General features: G+C 41.7%; 2 protein-coding genes across 2 annotated transcripts; one reads left to right on the plus strand and one right to left on the minus strand.

Annotated features, from left to right (window-relative positions):
* The first annotated feature begins 891 nt into the window (after window positions 1-891).
* zdhhc23b (zDHHC palmitoyltransferase 23b) lies at window positions 892-7,513 on the plus strand. The gene is made up of 6 exons (XM_073488892.1): window positions 892-1,193; window positions 3,095-3,241; window positions 3,367-4,053; window positions 4,500-4,667; window positions 6,428-6,700; window positions 7,076-7,513. Exons 2-6 carry the CDS (start codon window positions 3,105-3,107, stop codon window positions 7,119-7,121), a joined length of 1,311 nt encoding a protein of 436 aa, XP_073344993.1. The 5' UTR covers window positions 892-1,193; window positions 3,095-3,104; the 3' UTR covers window positions 7,122-7,513.
* A 41-nt stretch (window positions 7,514-7,554) lies between these two features.
* Window positions 7,555-22,245, minus strand: ccdc191 (coiled-coil domain containing 191). The gene is made up of 17 exons (XM_073488893.1): window positions 22,065-22,245; window positions 21,365-21,403; window positions 21,055-21,190; window positions 20,784-20,936; window positions 19,728-19,906; window positions 19,372-19,595; window positions 17,459-17,603; window positions 17,168-17,358; window positions 16,730-16,979; window positions 15,714-16,135; window positions 13,840-13,931; window positions 12,294-12,376; window positions 12,102-12,203; window positions 11,771-11,914; window positions 9,935-10,087; window positions 9,496-9,650; window positions 7,555-7,765 (listed from the first exon to the last, which is right to left on the minus strand). The coding sequence occupies exons 1-17, from the start codon at window positions 22,134-22,136 to the stop codon at window positions 7,624-7,626; spliced, it is 2,682 nt and encodes an 893-aa protein (XP_073344994.1). The 5' UTR covers window positions 22,137-22,245; the 3' UTR covers window positions 7,555-7,623.
* Between the last annotated feature and the right edge of the window lie 263 nt (window positions 22,246-22,508).

Consider the following 22,508-nt stretch of genomic DNA (forward strand, 5'->3'; position numbering starts at 1 on the left):
AATATATGATTTCTTCTCTAGTATCCCTCTGATATACGATAGTGGAAATTATAGTGTATCTGCAGAGTTTATATTGAGATTACAATGTTTCCAGTTTTATACTTAATGGGAGGTTTTTTATAATATCCAGTGGTATTATTAGTAATTTGGTACACTGAGGCACGTGAACTTTATGGTTTTGATTTTATACAATGTACTGTATAATAGTTCTTCTCTACATTTTAGGGGGAAATATTGTACTTTATATTCTACAACAGCTTTAGTTATTGGATACTTTATTTACTTTACTAGTTAAGATGATTCATATGAAATATATTAAAATAAAATAATGAAATCGTGACACAATTGTTCCCTTATCAAGTCTTAGTCTGCCATTGAGGCAAAATCCCCTATATCCTCAAAACATGGAGGAGAGAAATCCACCAGTGCAGTTGGTTAACAAACTGACCTTAAAGGACAACACAATTTCATACTGTTTTACTTTGTCTATATGTGGCGGACCCTGCCACCTTTCAAACAGTGTTCTTTGACCTTATTTTCCTCTGAGAACAGCTTGTTTATTCACTTATGGGAAAATAAATATTTCTGAGTTTGTATTATTACCTCATTAATATTGTAAATATCCAAATATAAAGTGCCCCTTTAAGTAATGTATTTATTTCATTATTCTAGACTCATTTGATTTAAAATGGACATTTTTTTCGTTCATTTTAAGAAAATAAGTCTTTCAGAATGAATTCATAAGCAGATTTGAATATTTATTATTTATATTGTTCATTGTATTTGGATATTTTGCACAGCTGGACAGTGAACTGAACAGCTGGATGCAGTTAGAACAGCTCGTGCGTCCTGTAGGTGTGAGCGCGTCCTGGGCGGGGACCTCATCTGACGTCAGGAGGGAGACAGTCTGCTCAGGTTGCAGGCAGAGCCACAGGAGGACGTCTCCCTCTGCAGTAGAACCACAACCGAACCCGCAGACCGGATCCCCGTCGGCTCGGACACTTGAAGCGGGACTCGTGTCCCAGCAGCTGCTGTTGTTCTGGACACTTCCGCGGCGCTAAGACGCTCCGAGACACACCGGATACAACAGCCGGGACCAGGAGCAAGACTTCCGCTGAGAAGAGGCGGCGGGGGAGAAACGCTACCGTCGATATTTACTCGAAAGCATCGGCATGTAGGAGCCCAGAGTCCAGGTACGGTGAGGCTGTGTGTGGTCGTGTCTTCCATCAGACTGTAAGCTTTGGTTGTTGACAGGTTTGACCTCCTGTCGGTGTTTAACTGGCTGGCGTGAGACAAACAACCTCCCGTGTGAAACGAAACTGAGCGCTGACACCAGAGAAAAGCACAAATGTATGAAAACAAGACTTTATTCTCAGTTAACCTCAAACAAATACACGGGCGAACTACTGAAGCCTACAATCTGCACAGAAAATGAGTGTCCTCAACTCTTTCCTCTTTCTTATTAAAACAAATTGTCAACCCAGCTTTAAAAATACATTTTTATATCTATGTATGTTATTATTAGCCCAAATAACCCTGGAGGAGGGTTTGGCATTCATAAAATGGCATTTTCTCTACCTATTGTCTTATAGTTTGTCATGTAAATTGAAGAAATATACAGATTTAATACTTATTTTTGTAAATCTGCTCTCAAGAATTTCATCCAACTCTCTTTTTTGCAGAGAGTTGGATGAAAACATCGATACTGCTCTGAAATGTACTGTCTGTTAAAGGTGCAATATGTAATAATTGTCTGCCTTTTGAATCCATACATGCTGCTAACTGCTGCTAACCGAGAGCTAATTAGCTCATTTAGCCGTGCAGCCAGCGGTCTGGACTGGGAGCTCAGAGTGCTAAGGACGGGGCCGGGTCTAGTTCAAGCCCACAGGAGGAGCACCAGGCTCTGAAGCCAGTTTTCGTAGTGGCCAAACTATTATGTAATTACATCACCACTTTTTCCCATAAGCTTACATGATTAAAGAAGCGTCTGTAAAACAGTGGATACATTTTCTTTGAGAATCACAACCCCCATTCGGTCCAGTAGAATCTGAATGATTTTATCCCCATTCAAGTTAGCTGGGCTCGGCCAATAAACCGTTTGACCTCTAAGGAATATGTCCCCATTCTTAATTCCACTAACAAAAAGCAGTCGCTCACATAGAGATACATCCATCCTCCATCATATTTCACAAGCTTTTTAACATCCTGCAGACATTGCTGCATGCCACAGACAATCCCTCAGTATTTCAGCAGAACATAAAACTGCTGAGCACCACAGTCATGCTATGAATCGTTGCAGTATGAGCTTCTTTTTTTTTTTGTCAGGCAGCAGATGTGCCAGTTGGTGAAACCCACACACCCACACACACATTAATCAGTACATGTAGCCCAATCTGTCCTCTCTTTCTGCTCCAAGGCTGCCTGGAAGGACTCACCAGTTAGATGCTGGTTGAGCTTTCCCAACCCTGAAGTCATCTTTACCCTGTTATTACGATCAGGGGCTGACTAACAACAAGCCATTTCATGCATTGATTTATTGCTAATCAGAGACTCATTCAGGCTAACAGAGCCAGATCCCCCCCAGAGAGAGGTTTAACTGAGGTGAACTGAAGAATTTATCCCACTTAGTGGTTCACTGGGTCTTGCTTTGTGTGATGGATGGGACACTGAAAGACCTGTGATGCTGCCACTGCCTCACCTCAGCCCAAACGCATCTGTGCAGTCTAAATGAGCCAGCAGGCTGCAGTAGTGGGACCGCTTAGTGGCTGTAAATCATTCAAGGGCAACAGATGTGTGACAGATGTGAGTGTAGAAGGTGGACTGGGTAGGGTCAAATAAGCAGGGTCTGCTTTTGCAGAGTCATGTGGTGAAAATCTGTTTGGAACTACTTCACTATCTAAAATGCAAATAGCTGGTAAGCTGCTGAATGCAAAGGACATTTCAGCAAAGTGGGCTTTTAGAGGTATTTAAAGTCTTTCACGTCCTGTCTCTATCGGCCACTTCTCTTGTCTATGGATTTCATCTTATCTTTAACACAAATGCCCACACAAGTTCAGTTAACAAGGCGTTTATAAACGTTTTAATAATCTGACAGGCTGTCCGTCATGAAGAAGCGAGCCACCAAGGTGCCGGAGGAGGAGGGGACCTTGTGCTGCTGCGAGTACGTGAACAGATTCGGAGAGCGCAGCCATGTAGCGGCCTGCTGCTGTGACTGTGAGGACCTGGATGACGCCTGTGACAGGTTAGAGACCTATAACTGATTTGACGACTCAGAGCCACCGTAGTATAAAAGCACAGTGTGATAAAGTATGAAAAAACTAATCCTAATGACTCAAGTAAAAATATTTCACTTTTTTCAAACTTCAGGTTCCTGAAGAGGGAGCCTCAGAAACCTGAATCCTTATCAAAGGTGACTGAAGTTTTCTCGGACCGGATCCGTGTGCCATGGTTGTGGGGCGGAGCCCGTAAAGTGGACCTGTCCATCATCCCTCCTCTCATCCTCCTTCCTGTCCTCCTGCACGTCGCTGCTCTCCACTTCCTGCTCGGCATGGTGGCTCTGACAGCTCTGCCCGGCCTGGTGCTCTGGTACTACTATTTCACCCACCGCAAGAAGGGACGGACGCTCTTCTTCCTCAGCCTGGCCCTCTTCTCCCTCGGGTACATGTACTACTTGTTCATCACAGAGGTGCTTCCCAGTGGGGATGTCGGCCCGGTCCAGGTAACTGTGGTGACTGTAGGAGTCATACTGACCCTGGTGGCCCTCGTCAACACCAAGAGAGAACCTGGTGTTGTACGGCCAAACCAAGATTCCGTCCACAGCACGGTGACGTATTACAGCTCTCTGCCAGACAGAGACCCTGCCACACACGGGGGCAGGCAGGATGTGATGATGACAGTAGCCAATCGGGCGGGATCGTCGGAGCAGGACGGGGTGGTGAAGGAAAGCAGCCGGAGGAACTGGTGTCCAGTGTGCAGGGTGTCGCGGCCCCCGAGGGCAGGACATTGTCGGATCTGTGGTGTCTGCGTGCTGCGTCTCGACCACCACTGTGTCTGGTGGGTTCCATTAAAATGCCTCTCACTCGGCCTGTCATCACTGTTTCCTCCACTTTCTTTCACATCTCAAACACTGAAGTGGTCTCGTTTGTCTCCTGCTTTCCTTTTCTTTTCTACACAAACTATTCAATAAATCTAAAAAACATTCTTTTTAATTTACAACACAATGCCTTTAAGTGACTGTCTTTCTTTCCAGGATATGAGTGTTTGTCGTGCTCACACCTGCTGTGTCTTTATTGACCATGTTTGTGTGTTGTGTTTAGTCAACATCGCACACTCATTAACTACAGCTACACGTTCCTCGCTGTCATCCACTCCCTCACTTATACGTGTGGTCCTGCATGTGTGTAGTGAAGCGTAACCCTGGGGTCTCAGTACAATGTTTTGTCTACCTGTGTGTGTGTACTTGTGTGTTTGTGCGTCGCCCTGTGTCGGTGCCTCGGTAGGATAAACAGCTGTGTGGGTCAGGCCAATCATCGCAGCTTCCTGGTTACACTCCTCCTCTTCCTGTTGACGTCCCTGTACGGGATCAGCCTGGTGCTGCAAAGTGTGTGTCCGAAACAACACCTCTTCACCGCCCTGCTCTACTGCCCGGGGGTCTACAACCAGTACAGGTACTGAGAACAAAGACATGTACACTGAATGGGTAACTTAAGCATTATATTCTCTTAAATTATTCTGGTAACAGTTGATTGTCACAAACATGCTTGTACATAGATGAACCCTGGTGAAAATCGATTGTGTGTGGCCAGGAAATGAGGTTATAAAAATGTATATCCTGTCTGAATACAAGCAAGTAGAGCCTGACTTATAAATCCATACTAATATTATGGGTCAATATAAATGAATCACAAATATATCATTATTAGCATACACGTCAGCCAACAAGTAACAAAAATTTTAAGTAGTAGTAGTCAGTTTTTTGCTTTTTTGCCTGCTGTTTGGAGTCTTTATGCTAAGCTTAGCAAACTGGCTGCTGGTTCTAGCTACTTCATTACCGTATAGATATGAGAGTGGTATTGATCTTCTCATTGGCGAGAAAGCCATTAAGTGTTTGTCCAAAAATGTCAAACTATTCCTTTACTTATTAAAATCAAAATAGGCCTCACAAGTCCTCCATCAGTTGTTGATTCAAGCAAGTTTCGTTCCATTGTCTAAAGATGTGACACAAACTACAATTTACCGCTGCTTGTTGTCATGGATACCTGTATTCTTAGCAATGTAAAGATCATCTTTAATTTTAAACCCAACCTTTCTACACAGCACAGAAATCTGCTTAACCGTACAAAGACAATCACAATAATTCAAACTAAATATGGAAAATGAACAACTCTGCATATGTGTACACATTCACAGATCAGATGGAGCCTGTAGAGACAGGACATGGCAGATGGCCTTTCAGCAGCAATTAAAAACAACATCGTCTTCTTTTAACTGAAGCACTGTGTAGCGTTTTGACATTTTTCCCAGAACTGATCATAAAATGATGACTAAATGAGTTTGTGAGAGGTTCTGGCATATTCGGCATAAGGCTTCTGTCAGTGTAGTATTGAATCATTTTCAAAGAGTACTATGGAGTGTTCCCATTGAGCTGTTGGAGAAAGACACTGTTTTGCTCAGAGTAATGAGAGAGTGGTTGTAAAATAGTTGAACTGATCCGCTCTGGCATCGCACACTTAAAACAGGCCTTCAGAATGTCCATCTGAACCTCAGACAACTGAACACAAAACTTGTCTGAACCTCTATCATGTCCTAAAAATAATGGATCATTGAACTGCGATCTGTCCATTAACCTCTTTTAAACTGCTCACACAGAATTTGATATGTGTGCATGCAGTTTTATTTTAATATAGCCATAAATGGCATTAGATAAGATTACCTTTTCAGTTTCCCATATCCACTGAATCATTAGTGGGTTTAATCAAGTGATGGGCATGTTATACCACCAATGCCAAAAAAAGACCAAACTAGAGTCTTGCTGATGGAACAAACACAGTAAAACTTTATTTTAAGGTTCACATAATAAGCGTGAGTTATAACGTTAAGACTATATAAGTGTTAATAATAGCATAATAAAGAAGTTTATTAGATTACAAAATATTTACAAGCACTTATAAGAAACATTTTAACAAATTATAGATGCTGAAGAACAGAGTCAGCCAGAGGACTCTAATCCTCCTTTCACACATTCAAACAACGGGATGGTTCTAGCAAGAAAACTCATTCTCAAGGACTTGAAGACACCAACTATTACAAGGAGCTTAATATAAAGCTTTACCATGAACAATAATAACCTTGCAACATTATGTGTGAGTTTTTTTTTTCTTTTTGTTTTTAATTGTTTCACCATCTTTTCTCTTCGCCTGTGTTCCAGCACCGCACTTTGCTTCACCTGTGCCTGGTACAGCAGCATCGTGACTGGAGGGCTGCTGCACCTGCTGGTGGTGCAGGTGATCAACGTCAGCTACAACGTGACCGAGCGTGAGGCACGCACCGCCCTGAGAGAAAAAACTGCTCGCAGTGCCTACTGGGGACTCGTCGTAGACACTGGAGTCTACTCTCGAGGTTTCCGTGGCAACTGGGCAGAGTTCATGACCATGGGAGAAAAACTGAATCCTCCTCCCTCTCCTGCCCCAACAGACCTGGTGTAAGAGACTGCTATGCAACCCTGATTTTTAAGAGTTTGGAGCTTAATGCTGCTGTTTTGTTTGTGTCCACTGGATGGCAGCGTGGCTTTAACTTTGCTGGTCACCTTCTGTTTGCTGCCAGGACTGTCATCGCTGGGTTATTGCAGCTATTGAGTTGTCTCGACTTTGACATATAGCAATAACTACAAACCCCAATAAAGTCAAAGCCATTAACGTCATCGACATCTGGCATCTCCGCTATGCAGCTGTACCCACTCACTGACTTATAATCTCCTTCCACTGCTGCCTCTCATCAAATATCACTGTTTCCTTCAGACTGACTGACTGTTTTCCCCGGGCTTGAACATTGTTTTTATGTCTCCTCTACATTCTAGTGCCTTGCTGGGAGTCAACATACAAGAAAAATGTGACAATGAGTAATCTAGGGACATTTTCTCTGAGCACAGCATCAGCAACAAGATGACAACTCCGGAGTTGGTCAGTCCTGCACAAAGCAATGGGCTGAGCAGCATTTCAAGGATGGTCTCTCTCTGCACACCTTCTTTCTCCTCAACAAACACACCTCTGCAGTGTTGACCTTGTGCAATGTGTCGTAGATATTTGTCACCGATAAACGAAACATCACAGCACAACAAGCCTCATAATCAGCATGTAAATCAAGACAGATGAATTTCAGCAAAGAAGTTTGTAGTGCTCTCCAAGACAGCTGCTTTAATTCATCCACACAGGGATTTAAAGGTTTTAATGCATCCATTTGTGTGTTTGTATGACTACATTTTATTTATTTATATTAAAAGAATGTGAGAAATGTGCCTGTGTATTTGCATTTGTATGTGTCCCCACCAGAGTTATGTGATGAGTTGATCGTCGTGTGTCGTCGGTATGCAGTTTGTCTCCTTCAGGGACAGTTTCTGCTAGAGGCTTACAGTGGACAGCTGCAGAAATCAGGCAGAATCTCAGCCACTTTCCGCCCCAGCCTCTCCCGCCGCTCCTCCTTCTTTCTTTCCTCGCGCAGCAGACATGGAAGCTGCCCCCAAGCCAGGAAACATCGCCGCAGCACCCGTCTGAAGTGCAGGCAGATGGAGGGACAGACGGGAACAGAGCAAGTGAGCAATAAGAAACTGAATTATAGAGACCTGTGGGTTGACAGCACCTAATGAGTTTTCACATGATGTTTCTGCGGGCTTGTGGACAATGGCAGCTGGGCAGCCGGTGGGAATTCACCTGCAGGCTGTGGTCACTTACCTGACCTCTCCTGAGAAGCCAGTTTATAGACGCTCACATTTTGTAACAAAGACATTGACATCATTATGTTCCACGAGTGCTGCTGAAATAATTAATTTTGGCCACAATGGGAAACTGAATATGTTGTTATTAAGCATAATAAAAACCAGAAGTGTGTTTATCTAAAATGTATATTTTGTAGGAAACAATTTAGACGCAAATTAGAAAAGTTCTTAAGTCACCAAACGTTTTTCAGCCACGCTAGCAGCGTGGTCCTAAGGACGTGCCTGTCGGTCCATGACTTTGATCCAGACGGAAATATCTCAAAAACTATGGGGTGGATTGCCGTAACATTTCATTCACATATTCATAGAGAATGCATCCTAACAACTGTTGTGATCCCCCTGACTTTCCTGTAGCACCAGCAGCAAGTCAACATTTTCAATTATCCAGTCAATTATCTGAAAACTTCTCAGATAGATTGGCACAACATTGTGGACACACATTTTATTTAAGGTAAAAAAAACCACTACACATTAAAAATTGGCTTGTGACTTTCTGGATGAATTGATTTCACATTGTAACTTTTTTCAATTAATTTTTCATATTTATTCACTGGAAACATCTGGAGCACATCTGGCAGCTGTTATTCTGTTCCGATCTACTGCATGACAGCAAACCCAAGAGCTTTCTTGGCGGCACCAGCAGGTCAAAAGAAAATGACTAATACTTAGACTTTATGACTAAATACCTATAAAACTAATGATCTCACCAGCCTCAGCTGTACTTTGTTTAGTGCTAATTAGCAAAACCACACTACACTAAGATGGTGAACATGGTAAACATTACCTGTAAAAAACATTCTTGCATTGTCATTGTGAGCATGCTGACGTTAGCATTCACACAGGTGCTCTCATTGAATGATATATTACCTGTACTCACAAAACTAATTGAGAATCAGGCTGCTAAAAAGAGAATTATTGCAGAAAATACATTTTTTTAATCACTCAGGGCTAGAGAGCAGTCAGGCTATAAAAACACTATGCTATGCCAGTTAGTTTAGCTATATTGAAGTTTCTACCTGAGCAGCAAAAAACCATAACTGACTCCATTAATCATAATAAGAAGATGCATTTACAGCAGATACTGTATGAGGCACTTCACTGGAGTTAAGGACATGATGCACTGCTAAGGCTCTCATATTTCATATTAGATGTTCAACAACTGTTTCTGCTCAAAGATGCATGTTCCAGTGTCTTAACCTTTATCATCAGAAATGAACCTTTATCATCAGAAATTCATCTTTGTTGTAAGCAAGTCTTGAAAATCTATAAAGTCTTCCTATAGAATAGGATTTAAAATGTCTATAAAGTTAGATTTAATATGATGTTTTATAGGAATTCAATGTTTTTTGGGGGCGCAGCATGCTCTGATATTAAATTTCAACTCTTAATTAAAGTTTTACAAGCTGCTCATTTTAATATGACACCCTGTTAGTTGGTTATGTTACTGGGGGAACACACAGCATCATCCTTACAGGGGACATATGGGAAAGTCACGGGTAGCAGACCTGTTATTATGCTCCTGAGCCAGCTCCTGACGGTCCCACTCCACAAGCCTCTCCTGGGTCACATGGTCCAGCAGTGCAAGCAGAAACCTCCTCAGAGTGCGAGTGCGATAGAAACGCTCGGCTCGCTCCTCCTGAATCATCCGCCAGTCCTTAAGCTGAGACAGACAACACTCCCTCAGAGATAGGAACATTTTAAAAGTGTATTGGCATTCAACTCAAACGCAAGTCACTCAGTAAGTTTAAGCTTCATCAAGAAAATGAGTAGGAACTAATCTAAACTTTTTTTATCTTAAAGACAGCGCACTTAAAGCAACAACCTTTTCCTAATCTCCTCCGCAACCTGCACTCAATTATGTTTTAAGTCACTGGCAGAAGATGGAGGAGCCTGTAATTCTGATTGAGTAACTGTGCTTGTATGTGTGTGCGTGTGTATACACACTCTTTCCCAGCAGCTTAAGCTCCTCCGAAGCAAAAAGTGCTGGTACAGTTGGTTTGCAGAAGCTTCTTTCGCAGACAGGGACTCTCTTGCTGATTCCCGCCAGGCTACTGTACAGCGCCTCAGGATGAAGAGATTGTGGTGACTCTGGGCCAGCTGGCGGGGATTGAAAAGAAAAAGACCGATGCAAGCCGATGAATGCGTCCAAACTCAATCATATGTGCCAGGTTGAAACAATAGAGCTGTGTCAAATGATGAAGCGCTCGAATCTCACGTGTAACAAAGAGGATTTGTACAATATCTAGCTGTGAAACATGTATGCACAAGGGGATTTTTGCGTTTTGTATGATTCTGTGCAAAGGCAGGAACATTTTAAAGATTAAATGATGATACTGTCAAGGGAATAAGGCTATGAAGTTGTCACATGCTTTTGTTTGGATGTTTTCCCGCTGCCTTGTTTGAGTGTGTGTGTCTGAGCTATATCTGTGCATGTTGAATAGTATAAATGTGGTGCTGGGTGGTGGGTATATGTGTGTTTCGTAGGTTTGCGTCCTGTGTTTAATTAAGCTGCTCAGTGAGTATTTTTACCAGAACAGTTCTCTCCTTTCTCACAATTATCAGTCTATTAAATGTGTTAGATCAGGCTGCCTGTGGATACACAGCGTGTGGTTTGTGGTACTTTATAATGATAATAATAATAATAAACTTTACAAGGCACTTCTGAAAATCCAAAACAGAACTTATTGACAGATAATGATTAAATGGAATGATGATCAAATACAAATCATCCCAGCAACAGGGATAATGAATACAGAATAAATCAATAAATAATACATTAATAACTGACAGCTAAGGCAAAAAGGGGAATAGATGAGGAGCCAAAGATTCTGACTGACAAACGATGACAGTATTTAAAAGTTATTTAAAACACTTTTTGTTCAAAAGCTTTTCCAGTGTTTTGAACATGTCCAAGCTGTTTCTATGCTCTTATAGCGGACCAAAACAACCCAAATCAAAAATAAATAAATACATTTAAAAAAATGCGAAGGGAGAATAATACATAAATAAATAGATCAATAAATTGAAAAGTGGATAAATAGGATGAAAAATGAAATGGGAAAGTAAATAAATAGGGAAATTATTACAAAGGTAAATAAAGTAAAGCAAATTAAAACAGAAATATCAATTTATGTAAAAACATTTTTTACAAATGAATGCCACTTATTTTTTAATATAATTGTTTCTTGATTTTGGCAGTTTTGCTCCTCCACACCTCTTCAGATAAGGCGAGACAACAGAAAACAGCATGTGTAATCCTCTTTCTACTGATGGAATTACAGACATAGCAGATTTATAATCTTCCTCAGATGGAAAAGAAATAACTAAACAAGCTTCTTAGTTGGAGAAAATTGGAAAGCATCATGTCCACCCAATGGTCCTTCAGCCATAAAAAATGTCCAGCCGCTTGTATAGATTTGAATTATAAAAAGCCTTTTACAGACACGCATTGCCTTGAAGCGACTGCTTCGAGCCAGATAGCAGATGCAGGACTGAACGTGCTCCTTTTAATGTTCAAGCCTCTATAACCAGAAAGACTTTTTATTATTCGAATCCGTGACATGTACCAGGACTTGGATTTACCCTTGAAGATCAAACTTCTTCCCTTTTGCTTTTTGTAATTCTCTTATAGCATGTGCGATAATGGAAAGCCTACAGGGGGGCACATTTCCTTCTTCAAACAGGACTACTTGGTGTACAGGAGTACTTTCAGAAGCAATACCACCTCCTGGGCTCTTAAAATGAAGGCAGGCTGAAAACAGTCTTTGTAGCTGATTTTACCTGCATGTTTGCTTGTTTGAGCTGAATGAGACGTTTCCATGGCGCCAGGCCTCGCCGCAGCAGCAGGTTTCTGTGGTAGTGTTGATGGGCCAGCTTCAGGAGCTCCTGTTGCCTTTTCAGCTGCCTCTGTTTTTCCTCCTCCCGCTGCACACACGCACACGCACACACACACGCACACGCACACGCACACACACACACACACACACACACACACACACAAAAAAAAAGAGACATTGTTTTAATACTCTGCAATGGGTTGCCTGGGTACAGTCCTGCTCCTGTATTCCGACTCATGTCTTCATGGACATATAAAATATGAAACATGTCTCACCTCTCTTTCCTGCCTTTTCTCCTCCTTCTTCTTTTCTGCTGCTTTGCGCTTCTCCTCCTCCTCCTCCCTCTGCCTCTGCTCCTCAGCGGCTTTCATCTCATCCTGAAAAGTTGCACTTTTTTTAAAACCGGACAATAACAACTCCTATAAAACAGTGTTGGTGGACCAGAAAGCAACTCCTCCATCTCTTACCAGTCTTTCCTCTTCCTTCTTTCTCTTGAGTTCCTCGATTTCTTTCCTCCGGGCTGTGCGTTGATGTGCACGGGCCTCCATGGCTGCAGAGAGAAGATGAGGGGTGAGTTGGGGATAAGGTATTCATCTGAGTCTCAGGGGTGCATACTGTATCTGAATGTTTATGTATGTTTCATATTTTGAACAGGCCACTGGAAGTGAAGTGTAACCACCAATTTTACACACATTGAAAAGGTACAATATTTAAGTTTTTTGTTAAATTTTGGTTGAACATTTTAGTTAAACATTAACTGAAATTATTAACAGAATGTGAAGAAAGTAACAGTTTTAACGTTATGACATATTGTATTGTATTGTGTTGAAGAGATATCTACTGAAGTTAGCATGCTCACCATTCTGCCCAGGTCCAAAGCTCCTGTGCTAGTGGTGTAAACACCAACACTCCCCTGTCCCAGAGCCCCGAGTTTGAACCACTGGATGCACGGCAAACCAAGCTACCTAGCTTAAGGCAGCTACAGTTAGCGGTTACCCTGTTTGTTTTGAGTATGAATTTGATAATTCTTGCATATAGCACCTTTAAAGTGTGTTTACAGGTCTTGGGGAGGACTTCTGTGCATGTGAAAAAAGTAGTATAAAGCCTTTTGTGTCTCCAGAGGAAGCTGCATGTAATTTGATAAACTGACTCCAGTGATGTCACTCAGTGGCTAAATTGCATTGTGGGTAATGTAGGTGGCACATTTTGAAAATCAGTCCACTGATCTATCATTGCACTCCTGTTACACTGTTAGACTAATTATGGACAGTTTAAAAACGAATTATCAAAAGTGATACAACAGAACCAGAGATATCGTCTTTCTAATTCCACGTGTTCTTCTTTCTTTTAAAACCTTGAACCTACCTTACCCACAATGCAACTTGAGTGACATCACTGGAGGATTTTTTTCCGATTACATGCAGCTTTCTCTGGAGCCACAAAAGACTTCATAATATTTTTTTTCACGTATGCAGCAGTACTCCACAGGACCTGTAAACACTTTAACGTGTAAAATTGGTGCTAAGGCAAGACACTACAGGTGAACATTAATATTACATTTCAGTAAGGGATATCACCATGAAACTTCTCTAGTTGATTACTTACATTAATGTTTTTGTATTTCATTACTATTTTGCTTACATTTCCAGAATGAAAATCTAAACTAAAATAAATATGTAAATGTATATTCTGGACATTTTCTTTCCCATAGTCTGAAAAAAGAAATCTCAAAATTGACCAGTGCAGGAAAAACATGTTTCTCCCTGGCCTTGTAATTACTATGTTACTGTTGTTGGACTACAGACCTTAAGGCTTTCATGCATGCAACAGTCAAGTCTCCATTTGTGTGACTCGGGGGGTCATCCAATCTTCCTGACAAAAGAGCTTCACCGTTCTGTCACCATATGTTTGGAAGGAGATATGAACCTTCTATGTATGTTTATACAGTATGTGTATGTAAATCCGTGTCTATTTCTTCCCCTGCTGTTGCGCTTGCTGAACCTGCATACTAACCTGAAATGATAGGATGGGGGCATGCCTGCCGTGTGACTGCTTTCTTCTGAGGTGCACAGAGAACATCAGGTTTTCCAGTAGCTCTCCGTGCCCTGTGATAGTAAAAATCAAAGATAACTCTGTCCACACATTCACACTTTCCTCATTCTTATCTGCCAAATTTTACACAGACAGGTATTGACTCAAAGGGTAATTTCACCCAAAAATCAAAATTCAGTCAGCATCTACTCACCACCATGGCGGTGGAAAGACACAGCAAAACGGTGTTGCAGCATTCTCCTATAACAACTGCAGTAGATGGGGACTTTATTTGGAATATAAAAGAGAACAACCTAAAAAAAAAAAAAACATAAAATGGCTCTGTAGAATTTGCCCGGTGTAATCCGAATCCCCAGAAGCCCTGAGACCCCAAATTGATTGAAACGTCACTTTACTCTCTCAACATGTGGTCCAGCTTGTGCGCCCACTTCAGATGGGGTGCTTGGTAACACTTTAGCTTAGCAGCTTCAGTGAAGATTTCGGCTGTAATGGGTGCAAATTACATATTTTCAAATCAATTTGTGATCTCAGGGCTTCCAGAGACTTACAATACACTGGACAAGCTCTATGCAGTTTAATGGTTTTTCAGTTTTTTTTTCCAGTTTCAAAACAAGTCCCGATCTACCGCTGTTGTTTAGGAGAATGCTGCAACGTTGTCTTGCTGTGAAGCTCCAGAAATGTTTTGTGGATGACAAACTTTCACCATCTCCTAACAGTGATACTCTCATCAAATGCAAGAGTATTGACAGTAGGAAGGGATTCAAAGGATTCAGAGGTTTTATTGTCAAATGCAGAAATAAGCAAGCCATTAACAGAAAGAAAATCTTATGGTGAAACAGCCATAAATCCTCTTGAGTCCTTTTCAAACAAACAGTAAAAACTGAAAGTTGTGTCTGGTTTGTAAAATGTTAAATGGTTCAGCCCCTCCTCTATTATGTTACTTTATGTACACTCACTCTACACTCAGTTCTATCTTCAATACAAGAATGTACCACACCATTTTACCCCACCAAGATGAACCGAGAGCAATCAGCTTTTTCTGTACCAGCTGCAAATCAATAGACGTTCCTGCATGATGATGTGAGGAGCTGCAGCTCCGTCAGCACTTTCAAAACCAACTTAAAAAGTCTATTAACAGCTGCTCAGCTCTGCACTCACTGATATCGATGTTCCATCTTTATGGCTTGCTTTTATTTGACAAGTGCACATTTGTGATGCGCTTCCATGTGTAGTTTTATACTGCATGACTTATATGTTCTTTTATGTATAACTCTGTTTTTTTTTTTACTCTGTACTGTTTGTTATGGTGCCGTATCTCTGCTCAGACTTGCCATGGGGCTGCTGATGAAAATTAGCTTGGAACGGCACAGCATGGTGACATTTATGTTTGAGCTGTACACTGGCCTGCTTAAATTAAATACATAGATAAATAAAATATTCTTGAAAGTGCTGCAGTACATCTACACACATGTTGTTAACTTTTTATTCACATTTATAACTGCAGACTTAATGGATTGTAGCTTGTGCAAATGAAAAAGCATAATATTATAATAATATACAACTTATTAAAATATACAATTGTGGGTAACCATTTGTTGATGGTTTATCTGAAAGTGAAAGACTCATGACACTAATACCTTCATTACCCCTAATTAACGACTTACAAACATCACCAAACCAACACCAGAATGACTTATTTGAAGGTGAGATTTTTCATAAACTGGCAAACTAAAAGTTGTTGATCAGTCAATTCAAACATGTGTTACTTTGAATATTATAAAACACACATCTAGAGCTTTTGTGCCTTACATTTCAAGGAAGTGCAGTGAGTTTACCTGTGCTTTGTGAGGTCACAGTTGTGGCTCTTTGGTCTCGAGCCTCCTAACAATGATAGCTCGGTAAGCTGTACCGTTTTCTCCATTTCCAGCTCCAATCCCATCATGCTCTGCTCCCCCCTCAGCCGTGCAATTTGGTCCTGCTGCTCCTTCAACAGCTTCCTCTGCTGCGTGATGATCTGCTGCTGGACGGCATGTCTGTTCTCAAACCTGCTGGCCGGCGACGCTGCTCTTTTTGGACCGGTGAAGCCGCCGCCCTCGCCTCTCCGCCGTGCCTCGTGGAGCTCAGCGGCCGTTGGCGCTGCATGGCGTTGGGTCACCTGCCATGGCTGTGTGGGCTGGGCCACAGTGCACGCAGGGGTCCTGCTCTGTTGCACTGCAGAGGCGTTGTGGGCTGAAGTGCCTGACCTGTGGTGATCTTCCTACAGGGGGGAACAGATATAAAGATTATATATGAGAAAAATCAAACCTGCCCTCAGGTCTAGGTCTGCAGAAAGCTTAAGGGGGATATTATAGATACAGTATCAAGTAACTTAATCTTATTCGAGCTCCAGGAAGCCTGATATATAAGCAGCAGGGGCCTGACCCCTCCACCATGAACTACTGCAACTCCAACTTCATCTCTTGTTCCGTTTCTTACGTCCCTCGAGCTCTGTTCCACTATCCTACACCTCTTATTCGTCCATCTGCTCTATACCTTCCTGTCCTATATATTTACACCTCCTTTCCTGCTCCTGCACTCTCCAGAGTTGTGACTATTTCAGCAGGAAAAGGTTCTCCCCCTGGTCGACGTACAGGAGAGGTTTCAGGTCATCGTGACTATTTGGAAAAACAAACGTCTCATTCAGTTTAAACTTCAGTAATGAGGCCTTTAGCATCACCTGCTAAGCATAGGGCTGATGTTTTAGTCATGATTTCACTTAAAAATTAGGTTATAATCAGTGGGAAGCGTTAAAGAGAGTTAACGTCTGAATGAATCCCTTTGCACTGTGCACTGTTGCTGTTGCACCCCTCACCTTCTCTTCGTTTTCTGGTTGGTTAGATGCCTCAGGAGGGGCCATTACTGCCTGATAAGTTGGAGTTTCCGTGGCCTTGAGTTTGCCTGTCGATGCAGCGTTGATTAAGGCAGCCATCTTGCGGCGGGTCTCCTGCTGCTGGGCCAAAAGCACTCGCTGTTCCTTCTCCATCCGACACCATAGCTGCCACTCATTCAGACATCGCCGTAGCAAACGTCTTCGGTCGCTCTCCACGGCCAGGTGGCATTGTCTGGAGGAGGTGACAGATATGATCATATTTTTAAGCCTCACTTACTGCTGGGCCTGGGGAACAGGATATATAACCACTGAGTGTCTACTAGAAATACTGTTATAATTAATAGTCTAATTTTTAATATGGGTAATAATTTACATTGGGCCATCTGTGGTAAATTAACGTAATTTCTTTTTAGTTCTCGCCTGTTTTCAGCTCGTAGCTCCTGCTCTGTTCTCGACACCTCTCGCTGCTTTTGTTCTTCCCACACCACTGCCCGCCACGCTCGCCACGCTCTCAGCTGCCTCTTCCAGTCACAGAGCGCAGTGGCCTTACCCAAACGTAGCCTTCGGTCCAACACCACTGTATACCATCCGGAGAAATGCCTCTGGAGACACTAAAAACATGCACACAGATGCATGCAAACATGCAAGACCACAAGTTACAGAATTGTTCCAGCCTGCAAATACTACCACACATTCAGTGCAGGCACCAACCTTGAGATTTTGCATGTGAACTTTGGTTTCAATGTTCGGTTCTTTAAAGCGTCGCTCTGAGTCCTGCTGCTGCTGTTTTGTGTGAAGTGGAGGAGCTGACTGGAGGCTTCTGGCTGCCCTCTGCCCTTCCACTCTCTCCCTCTCCCTGTGGAATAAATATAGCATACATATACTACATGAAGAATTGCAGTCATCCGCGAAAAGTTGCAGTAAATCACATCAATCAAAATAATAAGATTACAGATCTTATACACATTCAGTTTTTCCATCACTGTACACGTCTCCTGGAATCGACCAAGTGGGTTATTTTCCTTTTGCTTACCTCTGTTCAATTTCACATTCTCCAATATTGTGTTTTGAGTACTGAGTTTTTGAGATTTTCAGAATTGAAATTTTTTTTTATGGTTAGACAATAAAAAATAACGAATCATCAGTAAAAAAATATCTTTAACGACAAAAATAATGTCCTGAGGAATACGAACCTAAACATTTTAGCTACACAAGCAGGATATGGCTCTATGGATGGCAATGTTCAGACACCAGACTATATCCTTTTGGTTTATGAGCCAAGAAGACCACTCAGATCCTCCAGCTCTTCTCTTTTGGCTTTCCCACAACGCAGACAGAAAACATTTGGTGACGCTGCTTTCGGCCGTTATGCTCTGAGTCAATGGAAACAGCCTTTTGAAGGATCTGAGAGAAGCTTGAAGTATCAACACTTTCTATCGACTCTGGCTTTTATTATGTAGTGTCCTATAATTTTATGGTTTTAGTGTTTCTACTTTTTAATAATGTATTTATTTGTTGTTTTATCATAGCTATTTATTCTGTTTTATCTACATTTTACAGTTTCTCATTATTATAATATTCTATTCTATTAATATTTCATCTTTTATCAATTTTTAAGTTTTTTCTCATTTTATTTTTCATTGGTGTTTTCATTCCTTGTATTATCTTTTATCTGTATCTTTAATTATTTTATTTATCCATATTTTATTGCTGACTTGCTGTGCATTAGTCTCTAAATTCCATTTTTTGTTTTCTTAATATTCCATGTTTTTTCAATCACTTATAAAGCACTTTATACTTTTGCTTTTTGAATTGTTTGGGGGTGCTACATAAATAAAGTTTGATTGACTGATTCTTTGAATGTCGACTGGTTGTTCAGTCCAACACTTTGGTGTTAACTGAAATATGTATAACAGTTTTTGGGTGGATGCCATGAAGTTTTGTACAGACATTACTGATCCCCATAATCCTACTGACTTTAAAAATACACTGACTTCATCTAGTTCATCTAGTGCCAATGATGTGTCCCATTAGGATATTTAATTCATGCGTTGACATGGTTACTCACTGTCCTTCACAAGTATATTAGCAGACTCTGAGTGTCTGAAGGGACAGATAAGATGAATCTTGACGAGATTCCAGACTCCCTCAATAATAATGAGCTTAGAGATGACATTGACCAAGAATCACACACACATTTCCGGGTGCCAACTGAATGATAAAGTGCATCATAAATACTATCCTTAGTTGCGACCTTATAAATCTTAAGGTCTCGTTTTTATGTCCACATGATGACAACCATTGATTTCCGTTATCAAAGGATGTTCATGATGAAAGTTAGCCTATCTCACAACACACTTTTGATAAAGAAAAGCCTTGGATTGTACACACTTTGTGAGGGATTAAAGACCAATCTCATGGTGTCTGCCAAAGGCTCATGTATCCTCCACAGGGTCACTTCCACGATAGTTGTTTTGGTCAGGGAGCTGGCTCATCACAGGCTTACGTGTCAACAGGTTATCATTAACCCATTCAATCCATCACAGGAAGGTGGAAGTCACAGTAGACGCAATCAGACATGAGGGTCATTTCAGATACTTCCACTTCAACAGAGGATACCATACCTGTGTCGAACCAGCTGCTCCAGGCCTCTCCTCTCCTCCATCTCACGTCGCAGTCTCAACATCTCCTGCTGCACCATCTCCTCCTGCCTCTTTGCCTCCTGCTTCCTCCTCATCTCCTCCCCTCGCTCTCTCCGCCTTGCCTCCTCTCTGGCTTGACGCTGAGCCTCCTTCTCTCTCTGTTGCCTCTTCCTCTCAGCCTCCCGCCTGGCCCTGTTCTCCCGCACCTTAGCAGCAATCAGTAGCAATTAATGTAATTTAGAATGTAGCTTACAGCTGAATTGCTGACAGTTTTCCAACCCACAGCATTTCATCTCTTATGCAAATTGAGGAATTTGAGATTCACTTTGGTCACATACCTGGAGGTGTCGTGCCTCCATGGTGACGATCGGGTCTCTGAACTTTCTTTTTGTTTGTCCAACATCCAACGCTAGTTCCTCCATCACCCCACAGTCCAACACCTCTCGCTCCATCAGGTCTTGTAGGAAGCCGTTAACAGCGCTGTGCTCCTCCTCCTCAGCCAGACACTTGTACAGATCTAAGTATTTGAAAAAAAAAGTATTATATCAAGAATGTGGATCACTTGCACTTTACAAATTATTGAGTATTTTGCAAAGCGTAGAAATATGTTTTTAGATTGATCTTCTTCCCTTAAAGGCTGCTAGTTTCATTTCATTTAAGCATGGTGTCAAAATTAATGCGCTGAGACAAGAAACACTTGCTTGGGGTCGATCAACCTAAAAACCTATAATAATCTCAAAAACATTGACATTGCATATTCAAAGCAAAATCAATGTTTTTCAAAATTTCAGTGTGAAATAGGCATCTAAATAAAGTCTTTTCAATATTTTTGCCACTAACTTAGCAGCTACATTGAAGATTTCGGCTTCACAAAGGGTGTAAATAACTTTCAATCTTTCCAAAATCAATTTGGGATCTCGGGGCGTCTGGAGACTTGGATCATGCCAGACGAGCTGTATAGAGCCACTTTGATGTTGTATTTTCTCCATCTACTTCAGTTGTTCAGGACAATACTGCAATGCTGTTTTGCTGTGAAACGCTAGAAATGTTTTGAGATTTCACCAGACTTTCCACTGTCATGGGTGTGAGCAGATAATGAACACATTTAAATTTTGGGGGGAACTTGTCCTGTAATTTAGGCTGGAATTGGGTTTGCATGATAACAACTACACGTTCCTTTGGGGTGAACTTCTCCTTTAAAGATGTTCTGCACCAACTTTTTCTATTCAGCTACAAACCCTCGCTTTAATTAATTAGTCCCATTAATTATTTTGGCTTGCAATGTCAAATGTAAACCTCCCAATTCCCATGATGGCCTGGGAGCTGTTTGAGCTGATGCTGATTAATTAAAATAAAGAGCCTCAGGTTAGTAGGACAGATGACACAGTTTGTACCATCAAAGTTTGTGTAGTCCACAGCTGCAGGCCGAGCACTCGCCAACGCAACAGGGCTTCTCCTCTCAGCGGAGCACATCAGGTCATCTTCCTCATCCATTTCCAGCTCAAGACGCAACTTACTGCCCAGCCAATCACCAAGAAGAGCCTGAGCTGCAAGAGAGAATCACACACACATAATTGTCCTGCTTCTGCACAGACTCAGCCCTCTGTTATATAGGTAACTCTTCTCCAGAGACAAGTCTATTGTTTTTTTCATGGGATAACCTACCTTCACTGTAAGCATCATCATGATCTCTTAGCTGGTCAGAGCTTTGCAATGGTACAGCAGGGTTTTTGGTTCCTGAATGAGGTTTCTTGGGGCAGAATACTTCGGATACAGCAAATTCTGAAGCCATCTCTACTCGCTGAGGACACAGATACAGACAAAGAGATGTAGGGCTGAAACTATCAGTTAATCTGATAATTATTTTATTCATTCTTTAGTTTGTAAATGACAGAAAATTGTATATTACTGAATTACTGAAATTGCCTATGCACACATGCACACCCAGCTGCACCAGCACATAAGTTCTTCTTACCTTCCTCCACTGGTCGATATCACCATTCTTCATATGAATCTGTTCATGAAGGAAAAACAGTTTCAAGTGTCAGCTATTACTCTTTGCAAGAGAGACCACAGGGGCCACGAAAATGCTGGTGTCATGGTCACCTTTGCCTGCTTAAAAATGCCCAGCCAGGCTCACAGGCACCTTGAGCTGCGGGTGCTTTGTGCAAATTGAGGGCTGAGCCAGTGCCTGATGTCTGCGGATTATTTCCCAGGAAAGCTTAGCCATTGCTTTAAATCAGCAGATTACTTTAAAAATAATTTCCCAGACGTCCAACAGTGGATGCTATAGCAGCAGCAGCAGCAATGCAGCTATCTCTGTCTCAGGTATGTGAGTATCTGAGAAAAGCCATCTGTCTGACATTTCTAAACCCTGCCCTGACATGAGAAATGCCCTTATAGAGTGTAAACACCTATGTGCAGCTCCTTCATTCACAAATCCTGCAAGGAAACCTTTTTTACAATTATGTTTCACCTGTCTAGAGGATTTTATAATCCTGGAAAAAAGATCTGAAAGGTGGAAACTGACTGAAAAACATCCTGAAGGTGTTCCCTTTAGATAAGAAAACATGTTGAGGTGAGCACCTTGGAGTTATTATCCAGAATAGGCAGCCACAGTTCCCAAAATCAGTTATTACAGAAGCAGCACCCCTCAATCCAAAAACTAAACTTACCTTGTCTCCTGATGTACTCCTGCTGAGCCTCCTCCACCTAGAGAGGTGAGGGTTGTGACCTGGGGACGTCATTATCTGTTTAGTTATTGACCTTTACCTCCGCTACTATAATGTTATCCCACCCATTTTTAGAGTACTCTTCTACCAACCGTCAAAGCAAACTATTTAAATGTTCCTGTTTACAGTGTTCAGAAGTCACTACAAAGAGACCTAGCAAAACGCAAGACCTGTACGCAGAACTTCCATCGAGTTGGATTACAAAGGATTCTGGGTAATGTAGTAAACCAACCATTTTTTTAAGGCTAAATGTTCCGCCAACGTTTAATCGGGGACTACATGTCCCACTAGACTTTGCGTGTAGTTCAGGCGTTTCTCTGGTAACCATAGCAACGTTCATCACGTCTCTAAATGACCTGAAATTCCGTTTTAAATGGACTAAAACTT

The sequence above is a fragment of the Pagrus major genome, chromosome 19, assembly GCF_040436345.1.
Source record: "Pagrus major chromosome 19, Pma_NU_1.0".
In the NCBI taxonomy this organism is placed as follows: domain Eukaryota; kingdom Metazoa; phylum Chordata; class Actinopteri; order Spariformes; family Sparidae; genus Pagrus; species Pagrus major.